The 10,875-nt window shown below is 39.6% G+C and overlaps 1 protein-coding gene across 2 annotated transcripts in view; it reads right to left on the reverse strand.

Moving 5' to 3' along the window:
• Positions 1 to 10,664, reverse strand: part of phc2a (polyhomeotic homolog 2a (Drosophila)) — a 24,473-nt gene extending 13,809 nt beyond the window's left edge. The window contains exons 1-3 of one of the 2 annotated variants that reach the window (XM_085444116.1): positions 10,346 to 10,664; positions 9,286 to 9,448; positions 783 to 861 (exon numbers count right to left, since the gene is read on the reverse strand). In XM_085444116.1, the coding sequence (XP_085300242.1) occupies positions 783 to 861; positions 9,286 to 9,423 (217 nt within the window). In that variant the 5' untranslated portion in view covers positions 9,424 to 9,448; positions 10,346 to 10,664. Of the gene's footprint in view, positions 1 to 782; positions 862 to 9,285; positions 9,449 to 10,212; positions 10,270 to 10,345 lie in introns of those variants that run through there. The other variant, XM_085444117.1, reaches the window with a different exon arrangement.
• Positions 10,665 to 10,875: the final 211 nt, after the last annotated feature.

Raw genomic sequence — 10,875 nt, forward strand, 5'->3', positions numbered from 1 at the left:
GCATATGGCATCATTCTGTAAAACGTTCCTGTTCAGAGCCCATTCAAAAGTGATGCAAAACAAGCGTCCCTGCTTGCTCTTATGCTTTTAAGCATCTTCAACATGATGCTGTCCTACACCTTCTACCTCTACATGCACCCTCAGAAAAGAAATGCTGGAAATCTCCTCAATCTTGCATATAACTGAGCAAGGATGAAGGTGTGGGTGGTACTGACTACAGCTTACTGTGTATTCTGAAGCTCTGCAGTCAATCAAATCTTTGTCACAAACCCAGCTGGGGAAGAAGTGTTGGACGGGTCAAATATGCTGAGGCACAGTAATGATTTTCATTTATACATTTATTACAAAGGGCCATCCAAAAGCCTACTGACAGTTGGAAAACAGTGGGACACAAATTGATGTTGGTACAATCTACAGTCAGGGAAAAAAATATTTGAACACCAGCTGATTTTGTAAGTTTGCCCACTAAATAAAGAAATCTACCTCTAGTCTACAATTTGAGTTGATTTGAACAGTGAGAGACAGAACAATAACTATAAAAATCCAGAGAAATGCATTTCTAAAAAGTTATAAATTAATTTTATAGCTTGTCTTAGTAAAGTGTCGGGCCACCAAGAGCCACAAAAACAGCTTCATAGTCCTGGGCACTGATTTTGAAAGTCTACAAGGAATCTGAGGAATAAAGACAACCACTCAGTACAGCTTTGGACTGATTTACAGGGACAAGCGTGCCCAAACCAAACCCATATTCTGAGAAAGAGAAACGTTTAAATTTGACAAACCCTTTGTTGACAGGCTGTCCATCTTTGAATCTGGTGTATATCTTCTTAGATTCTCTATTGAGAAAGATGGACGTTCCACCTGCAGACACAAAAACATATCAGTGCACTCATGCTTATTAAATACTGTTGGATGAAATCATTCATAAGCATGTACATGAATGAAACTTTCTTAATAGTATGACCTATAATCACTCTTGTCCTAGTGGGAAATAAAAGGCCTTGTGTCTCTCTTAAATCTTACAGCGATCAGCCGGTGGGTTATGGAGGCAGAACTGACGTCATCCTAGAACTATTTAGGAATAATTCTATAATTAGCAAAAACAAAAGCTTTTTAAGAAGACTGTGGTTAAAAACATGACTTAAAAGCCTGTTATACATAGTCTTTTAATAAAGATAAACAGCATATTAATGCTGAGGCTTCTTCCAACGGTCTTGTTAGGAAACGGTTTAACAAACATGTCGTTGGTTTGAATTATAGAATTACAGAAATCTGCTGAGACAGAGCAACAGAAGAAGGAAGTAATCTAAATAAATAAAAGCACTTATTAAAGTTGCTGTGAGAGTAAGATTTTATTTGTGTTGGCAAAAAATAAATAAAACAAAACAAAAATATTTTTCTCCTTTTCAGCCTATCCCAGCTTCCATGTGGCAAAACACAGGGTACCGCCTACACAGGTCATGTTGCAGGTTAACACAGAGAGACAGACATTAGTTTGCACTTACATTCATACCTATGGGCAATTTAGAATCATCACTTTAACCTAATCCCACCAACTACATGTCTCTGGATTGTGGGAGGAAGAACGAGTACCAGAGTACCTGCAGGGAACCCCACGCAGACAAGGGGAGAACATGTAAACTCCCCACAGAAAGGCCCCAGATAGCTGATTCGAACCCAGGACCTTCATGGTTTCTCTGTGTCGCTCACATTGCTTATACTAATTAACAATTTAGATGGTAAGAAACCAAACAAAAAACAGTGAAAATTTCAGGCTTTTTATCTTTAGTGTTTTTTGAGTCGTTTTTTATGGTTGGGAAAAATATCAAGCCTCTGAGGAGGAGTTAAAGTGACTGAATCAAACCCAGAATTTTAACTGGTATTTTTGCATTGTGTTATACACCAGGAGGCGTTGTGCAAATAGGTGTTTAAAATGAACCATGCTGTTGATGTTGTAACAAAGGCACTGATTTACATGCAGTTTGTTGTACTTTTGGAGGAGCATGAAACTGAACATGGTGATACAGGCTACCACTGAGCAGTCAGGTGGCTCAGCCCAGGCAAAGTGCTCAAAGAGCACAAATTTCATTTTCCCCTCAGTCACTGAACCTTACTTCACTTGCTCAGCCCAAACAGACTTTGTATAAAGTTAAGGCCTTGAACTTTTGCACACACATGCACAGTGTGCTCATGTTTGGTTTTTGAAATGCTGATAAAATTTTAGCATTTTTACTGTGCCTACATCACATTAAATTACCTCACTGTAATGTGTGCACACACACACACACACACACACACACACACACACACACACACACACACACACACACACACACACACACAGCATTCTCCAAAACAGTAATAAGGCAGAAACTTAAGACACTGGGCAGGGGCGTGCACAATCCTCATCTTGTTAATGTGACATTACTCATTCAGACCAATGAATGTAGAAAACACCTGGAGCCATCTCTACTGCCCCCTGCTGTCTAGCTGCAGCACAGGCCATAAAGCAGATGGGACTGTGGTAAAACTAAACAAAAACACATTTTCTCAGATAAGTTTTACCCAAAGATGGTTTCAGCTGTTATTGGTCGTTCTCATTACGTGTTTGAGGGCTACCCTCTCCCATAAGTTTGATTCTAACTTCTAACTTGATGCTGTTACACCGAGGTCCAAAAGTCATCGCGCTGCCCAGTCACCAACATTACTGTTACATTACAGGCTGAACTGTTCTCCTTTTCCTCTGCAGAGCTGTTAAATAAATATCTGTAAACAGCTGCATGTTTCTGTCTCCACATATTTTAGGGATAAACTTCACATTTGACAGTTTGTGATGATTATTTTGTCTATAGAGTAACAGATGCTGACCTAGGATTCCTCACCCTGCCCAGTGACAACAGATAAATATTCTTATATGTCCACTCTTAATGGTAACTACCCACATTACATTGGACTAAACTTCAAAAAGTCAAAGAGATTAAACATCCATGTAACTGGAGTCATTATATAGGAGCATAAACAGTGTTTAGGAAAGCTGCTGATCTCAGACCTGCACAGTTTCTGCTTTAAACACTGAATATATTCAACTGCATAAAGAGAACATGAGATTTTCTTTGACAGCATTAAATAAAACCTGATGAAAGTCAAAGGTCTTCACTTATTCACTTTAATAAGGAATTCTTTCACATTGTGTTTTGCTAATAGAGTCTTATTTGCCATAAAGTCATTCAAAGCCATTCATTCCAGAGTAACCAGAGGGGATAATACACAGTCCAAAACTTTAAGACCACTTGAAAAATGGCAAAAATCATATTTTGCTTCAACATGGAACACTAAACCTTTTTTGAGCATTAAATTTATTGAAAACAACGCTTAAACTGAAACAGGCTGTTCTAGCAGGCTGATCCCTGCGATAAGCTTCAGTCCTCCTGATGTTTCTGAAATGATGTCTCTCAGTGAGTCAACAGAACATCTGGCACAGGACAGCTGTGGTGACAGAAAGGAAACAAGCTTTTCCAAACCTCTGGACACCCAGCTTGGTCTCCCTCACTATCTGTTCATAATAATGTGGACTCTGTTATTACATGAAAAGGACAAATTAAACTTCTATCAAACCTTCTGCTGCATTTTTAGATCTAACATTTTATTTAATGTTTCCATGTCAGCAGAGTGCTCTGTGAGTGGATCTAAGACTGTTTAAATCTGCAGTTCTATATCATCCTCAGTCTTATGTTAAAATCTCAAAGAATGACTTTTAATGTCCAGATAATTCTAAAAGCAACTCTGCTGACATCACCTCTGTTTAAAATAAGACAACACAAACTAAGGAGTAATAAATCCTTCAAAAATGTGTGTAGCACTGCTAACTAGCCAGTAACACACTGCATACGCTAACAGCTAATCTAGCAAACAAATCACCACCAGGAGCTACAGAGTGATGTCAGGTGTTGTGTACAACTATAAGACGTTAAGATGTGAGTCTTTTGAATCATAGTGACGTGATTGTATTTACCTTAATTTAACAAGCTGTCAGTAACGGTAAACCCATCAGCAGATACCCTCAAACTGGAGCAGCTGGGCTACCTTAAAAGAGCAGAGGGGCATGTTCGTGGTCACGTCCAGTCGGTGTGGGCGGGAGTTCGACGCAGTGATTGCACCTCAAGTCAGTACTGCGCAGACACTGGCTCCAAAAGTGCAACGTAACAGCTCCCACAGACGGGAAAGTCTGGTTTCACATTTGCACAATGGGAGGACGTGGAGCCACACGCTCCAGCTTTCTACAGTGAGTTTGTAAAACCATCAGCACAGATCGTCAGAACCAGAGTAGCCACGTTATGTGAAAAGACTGTCACTGGACCATCCTTTATGAAATAGGGGGAGACGCCATCCCATAATTCATGACGACAGACTATCAGACCATTCATGAAAACAACTGCCATAATAAACAAAGTGGAGCAGATCATGTAGTTTTGCATTTAATGCCATAACCTCCTGATAGGGATGCACCGATACCGATACTGGTATCGGGTATCGGGGCCGATACTGTAAAATGTGTGTGTACTCATACTCGTAAAAGTTAACCGATACATTGAACCGATACTAACTCATTTCATTAATCAGAGGGTGGCTTGTCATTTTTGTTGTAGTTTTTTGGATTGGCCACTAGGGGGACATCCTGCGCTAAACAGGCACAGGGTTAGACGAGTCAGACTGGCAGCTCAAAATAAAAAAAAGAGAAACTGGAGGCTAGGGGTGCAACGATATTCGTATCGATATTGAACTGTTCGATACAGTGCTTTCGGTTTGGTACGCATATGTATCGAACAATACAACATTTGTAATTTATTTTATCAACTTTCCTTCTGACAATGCGGTCTGTGTTGAGCGCTCAGTGAATCTGCGTTCGACTACTCCGCCTAGGCTGCACTGTCGAGCGCAGATCCACTGAGCGCTCCACACAGACAGCATCGTCAGAAGGAAGAGCGCAGGGCAAGCTAGCAAGACAGAAGTTAAGCTCTCCTTGCAACATGGCAAATTGAACCTCCCCCACCCTCATTCAGATCTGGCGTTTGGAATTATTTTGGTTTTCATGTGACGTATGACCCTGAAGGTAAGCGCGTCATGGACTAAAGTAAAACAGTATGTTGGATGTGCCACGCAATGCTCAATTACATGGGTGGGAACTAGTGTGTTAGCGCAGTTAGCTCGTTAATGTGTTGGCCATCTAGCCCCACGCACGGGGCGATCAGGGGTAGCTCGTTAACAGAGATTTGCCGTGTTGTGGCGTTAAGGTCATTTCAACGAGATTAACGCTGAAAGCACTAGTGGGAACACAACGAATATGACTGCACATTTACGCCGACATCATCCTAGTGCAAAGACAAGTGGAAGCAGACAAAAACAACAAGCACGCTACTAACTTTACCCGAGTCATTTAGACAGCCGTTAGCACATGATTCTCCTTATGGGGACCTGATATGTTTAATATGCTGCTGAGAATATAGCCCAGAAGAAGCGGATAGTATAGCTTTTATTTTGGAAAGAGCCATTTCTCTGTAGTAAACTCTCTTTTCCAAAGATGAGTGATTCCTCAATCAGATACAGGGCTTGCAATATCTCTAGCCCGACGCCTTGGGGCTAGCGATTTTTCCAGTCGGGCTACCAAAATCTATCCCTTCCCTGCCCGTCGGGCTATTGTAGGAAGGAAAAATATATGTCAATGCTTTTGCATTCTTTCAGAAATGTAGCTGGGTAATTATGTCATTGGCATCGGTGAGCCACTGTCAATATGTGACATATTGAAATCGCGTTTGAATTTGCGCTTGTTTTTTGCTTTCACTTTGCAATCGTGCGAACTGTGTATAGAGAGCGACAGCACTGATCTGTGAGTGATGATAATTTGTGCACCAATTCCTCTGACATCATCTTATTAATCGTTAGCTTACTATGCAAACATGACAAGTGAAATCTCCCGCAGCTTAAACTTGTGAGAGGTTGATCACACAGAGGATCGCTGAGCTTATGTGAGTGCGTGTGTAAAAGCAGCAGCATATATATTTTAGTTCTGCTGAGCCAAATAAGACAGGTCAGGATGAAGAAGTGACAGCCAAAGAAAAGCTTACCACAAAACGGAGAAGTTATGACAAATCAGACTATAAGGCAAAAAGAAAGTGCAGCTTTATGGTTTCATGGACAAAAGAATTTCTGTGGCTGCAATATGACGAGCTAAATAACCAGGGCTGCACATAAGTGGTCCGCAGGTGCGCATTCACTGTCAAAATAAAAAACACGCACAAGGGTTAGGGTTAAATTTAAAAACTGTACTTTTGAGTTAAAATATCTATTTATAATTTTAATAAATGACAAATTAAAAAGGCATGAACATTTTTTTGTATCGAAAAAATATCGAACCGTGACACCAAAGTATCGAACCGAACCGAACCGTGAATTTTGTGTATCGTTGCACCCCTACTGGAGGCTGCTGTAGCTAGGATAAACAAAATGTCAGCAGTGTGGACCGGAACAGCCAACTTTAACTCAGTTTTTGGAAAAGCGATGAAAAATTTCAAGAGAAAATCCACGGGCAGCTAAAATAACAGAGGCTCTGACTCATTTTATCGCTCTGGATGACCACGGGCAGATGGGGAGTTCGTTCATCAATGCCAAATACTTTCGTTATTTTGTTTGTTTGTTTACAATATGGACACTCTGCAACAATTTAAAAGTTTATTTTATTCTCAAACCTAATTTGTATTTATTTTATTCCAAACAGAAGTGTTTATTTATTATTCCGAAAGCTCGAGACAGTGCCAATAGTTCAGTGATATTTTGTTAAATTACAATGTGGAGACTCTGCAATAATTTAACAGAAGTGCTTATTTTTCACTTGAAATTTTTTTGTGGTCATTTTTATTAAGATATTATTTATTATTGGCAGAGAATAAAATAAAACCTGTCTTCCAATTCATTGAATGTGTGTGTGTGTGTGTGTGTGTGTGTGTGTGTGTGTGTGTGTGTGTGTGTGTGTGTGTGGTAGAAGTATCGGTTTTTGTACTCTGTATCGGCAAGTACTAGGGCTGCTCAATTAATCGAATTTTAATCACGATTACGATCTGGGCTTTCAACGATCATTAAAAATGACTGAGCCGATTATTAGCCCCTCCCTCATTTATCCGCGACACCTTAAAGGCCGGTCCGTGAAAATATTGTCAGGCATAAACCGGTCCGTGACGCAAAAAAGGTTGGAGACCGCTGATTAAGAGGACCCGAGGGAAGCTCGGAAAGCTAAGCAGAAGTTATTTGGAGAGGAGAGTGACTGCAGTTGGTTGAAAAGAGAGGTAAAAAAAAAACTTCAGTGGTGTTGCACACTATTTTATATTATTTTTTTAAAGTCATTATTCAATACATTGTTATTGTTAACCCTTTAAAGCCGGTCAGAGCAGCACGCTCCGTTTTGTGTAACTATTTTTAAATCCCTGTAGAACCGGAACCGCATAAGCTAGCGCAATAATTTTTTTGCATATGAAACTGGAGGAGTTGTACTTACATCTGATGCCATCAGCTTGTCCTCGGTCACGGTTTCCTTCCACATAAAGCTTTGCAAATATTGCATAAAAAGCGCTTGCAGGAACAAAAACATAATATTCCAGAAACACGCTTTGCCGATCCGATCAGCTGTTCGTAACACTTCCCACATTGAAAAAGACGTCAGCGCGAACTATCGCATGTCCGCCATTTCCTGCCCGAAACCGGAAGTGGCGTAATTTTTGCGGAAATGTAGTTTTTTACTTGTAGGCCTTAAAAGCCTATACTGGTCATGTTTGACTTTTCTGAATAGTTTCTGGGATGCTTAGAACTGGAAATAGTTTATTTTGATGCACCTGCTGTTTTCTTTGCAAATTTGCATCATAGGATTGTTTTTTGTTTTTCCTGCAGTATATAAAAATTGCTGTATCTCCAAAATAAAACTATGAAGACACTCAAAATAAATTTCCTGTTGTTGTAAACTATTTTTGCAACTTTTTTGTATTTAAAGTTTTGAGGGATAAACCTCTTAAACTTCTCCAAGTAGAAATATATGTAAAAAAAACAAAAACGATTTTCAATTTTTTTTTGTTTATTGCACTTTTTTGCAATTAATGTAGTTACTGTGGACTTAATGCATACATATCATTAAAATATGGGCTATAACAGTTGTATTGATGTATAGCAACTTGAAATGCTCCCACAAATGGCACTACAACATGTAAAAAAAATATTATAAGCTCTGGCGGACTTGGTTCTATAGTAGGTCTTAAAGGGTTAAATAAATATCGTCAAATAATCGAGATCTCAATTTCAGTGAAAATAATCGTGATTATCATTTTTGCCATAATCGAGCAGCCCTAGCAAGTACTCAGATCCAAGTATCGGTATCGTATCGGTTTGCAAAAATTGGTATCGTTGCATCCCTACCTCCTGATCATTCTTAAGTTTTTAACCACAGCTGAACTGTGAACACCACAACTCTGGAATATAAACTGCTTCTTGTTGAGTTGTTTCTGCATGAAGAGCGCAGAACGCTACACAAGCTCAAGATTATGGACTATGTTAAATTATAAAAATGTGTTTAAGGTCATCAGTGGTCATTAGTAACTGCAGTCTTTGGGATCATCATGAATTAATTTTTTCTTCAGGGCAGCTGGGATAAGTGATGGATGAAGAATTTTACTGCAGTCATGGAAATCCTAACCAGTGAGGCGTAGCGCAGGTACACAGCACGTAAATATAAGAAAATAAGATGCTTTTATTTTTTTATACATTATTGGACAGATTTACTAAGTGAGGCCAATTATTATAATGTCATAATGCACTATAATCTATATAGAAACATAAAGTCAGTTCTGCCAAGAAAATTTCAAGTAGTGGCTCAAAAATCCCAAAGAGGGAGGATGAGGAGCACTCAGGCCTGCAAACAAAAAATAATTCGGTGTAAGGTGAAGTTTCACGCAAGTGTTTCTCCTTGAAAATGGTGAAAAGAGACGAGGATGAAAGAAAATCAATATTGTTTTTCTATAAGAAGTCTTTTGATAGAAAGAGCCAAACACTGTGCAAAGGGTTCTGAGGATTAGGACTCAGACTGTTAGAAACCTGAAGTCTGAGAGGAACAGCTGACAAACACAACACAAAACATTATATTCTGTCAGATATATCAAATCTAATCTTCTGTTGTCACTTTCAGGCTGTGTATTCATGCACTCAACAAACATTTGCATTAACAGAAACATACATAGCTCCGGTACTCACAGGGAAAGGCTCTGCACCCTCTTGGATAACGAAGCCTTCTATGAGATGGGTGAGGATGTGAGACTTGACTATGGCCTGGGCAGGTTTACTCTCTCCATTGTTTTGGGTGCTGTTAGTGTTCCCATTCCCAGAGGTCATGACTGGAGCACAGGGCACCCCTCACCTGTCAACAGGAGCAACATGACAAACTCAACAAGTGCTCGCCATGTGGACGAAGTCTCACATTATTTGGAAGAGACAATTAAATGTTACTCAGTGTCTCTGGCAAAGCTCACCGCCTTGATATAACACTGATTATGAAAAGTGTTAATTTTAATCTTTCAGCAACACTTTTGGATCCTGAATCCCTTACAGCAGCTGTTTTTTCAGTCATGTAAACTTTGGTTCTTTTGCCAACTTCTTGCACTAATCTGAGTTTTAACTCATGCTGATATAAAGACAGGATCCACTGTGTCCCGGTCCGATTCGAGCGTATATATGTGCCTTAACTGAATCTGAATTTCCAGATTTAAGAATGGCGTGAGTCACTCTTACAAAGGGGGACCTCAGTTAGGCTAACGTGGGGTTGTACGTGCGCGGTTGCTGTGGAAACCCACGATTTAATAAGCACCAAAAAAAATGAAAGAAAGAACCGTGGAATCACGCTGCCATATATATGCATGTGATCTGGATAACGTTAACACTATAGGTTGTGTGACTTTGAACGGTAAGAACGCAGAGTGTTAGTTTTCCAAACTCGCTAACGAAAACAAAACAAGGAGTTTGGCTCAAATTTAAACAGCACACATTACATTTAAGCGAAAGACCCGTGTGAACCAAATATACCTGTAAATACATACATACATATATATATATATATATATATATATATATACATATATATATATATATATATATATATATATATGCAGTGTTGCGTAAACTTACAGCTAGCTTTGAATCAAATCAGTTTAGCCAGGCGGACACTTGGACCTGCTGGTTGCGTAATGGATAAAAGTAGCGCATTCAAACGCACCTTTTCTTCTCCTTAAAAAAAGACATTAAAGATGAGTTTACTTACTTTTACGGTTCGAGACCGCCTCTGGATCGGAGGGATACCAGCCGTCCCAGTCCGTAACAATAGTAGAGGGAAGAAAAGCTCTTTGTTCAACGGCTCCAAACAACGCTTCCATATACTGATTACACTCCCTCCGTGAAAACGACAAGGAGTCCGACCCGGGAATCTTTACCGGGCAGCGGGCCCACCGCGTTACACGAGGACGCGGAAAGTTAGCGACCCTACCATAACCGCACTATGTTTCACCATTCTCCTTCTTTCTGCACACAATACTATACACTTGGAGTGTGTGTTCATTTCTCAAGCCAAATAAAGTTACATAAAGCACTTCCGGCAAGCGCTTTCAAAATTAAAAGCCACAACCAAGAGGAAAAAGAGCTGTGCAAATATGTGCGCTTCGATTCCTGAATCTAAACTCAAATTTCCATATATCTCTTCGGAAAACATGAACTTCTTTCTTTACATCTAATCGAAAGAAATGTTTTCGAGTGAGATGAGAAATATATATATATATTTTAAATGTATAAAATGCA

Source organism: Copadichromis virginalis, linkage group LG20 (genome assembly GCF_057382275.1).
Source record: "Copadichromis virginalis isolate Kocher_CV1m ecotype Utaka linkage group LG20, C_Virginalis_male_GT1.1, whole genome shotgun sequence".
Classification (NCBI taxonomy): domain Eukaryota; kingdom Metazoa; phylum Chordata; class Actinopteri; order Cichliformes; family Cichlidae; genus Copadichromis; species Copadichromis virginalis.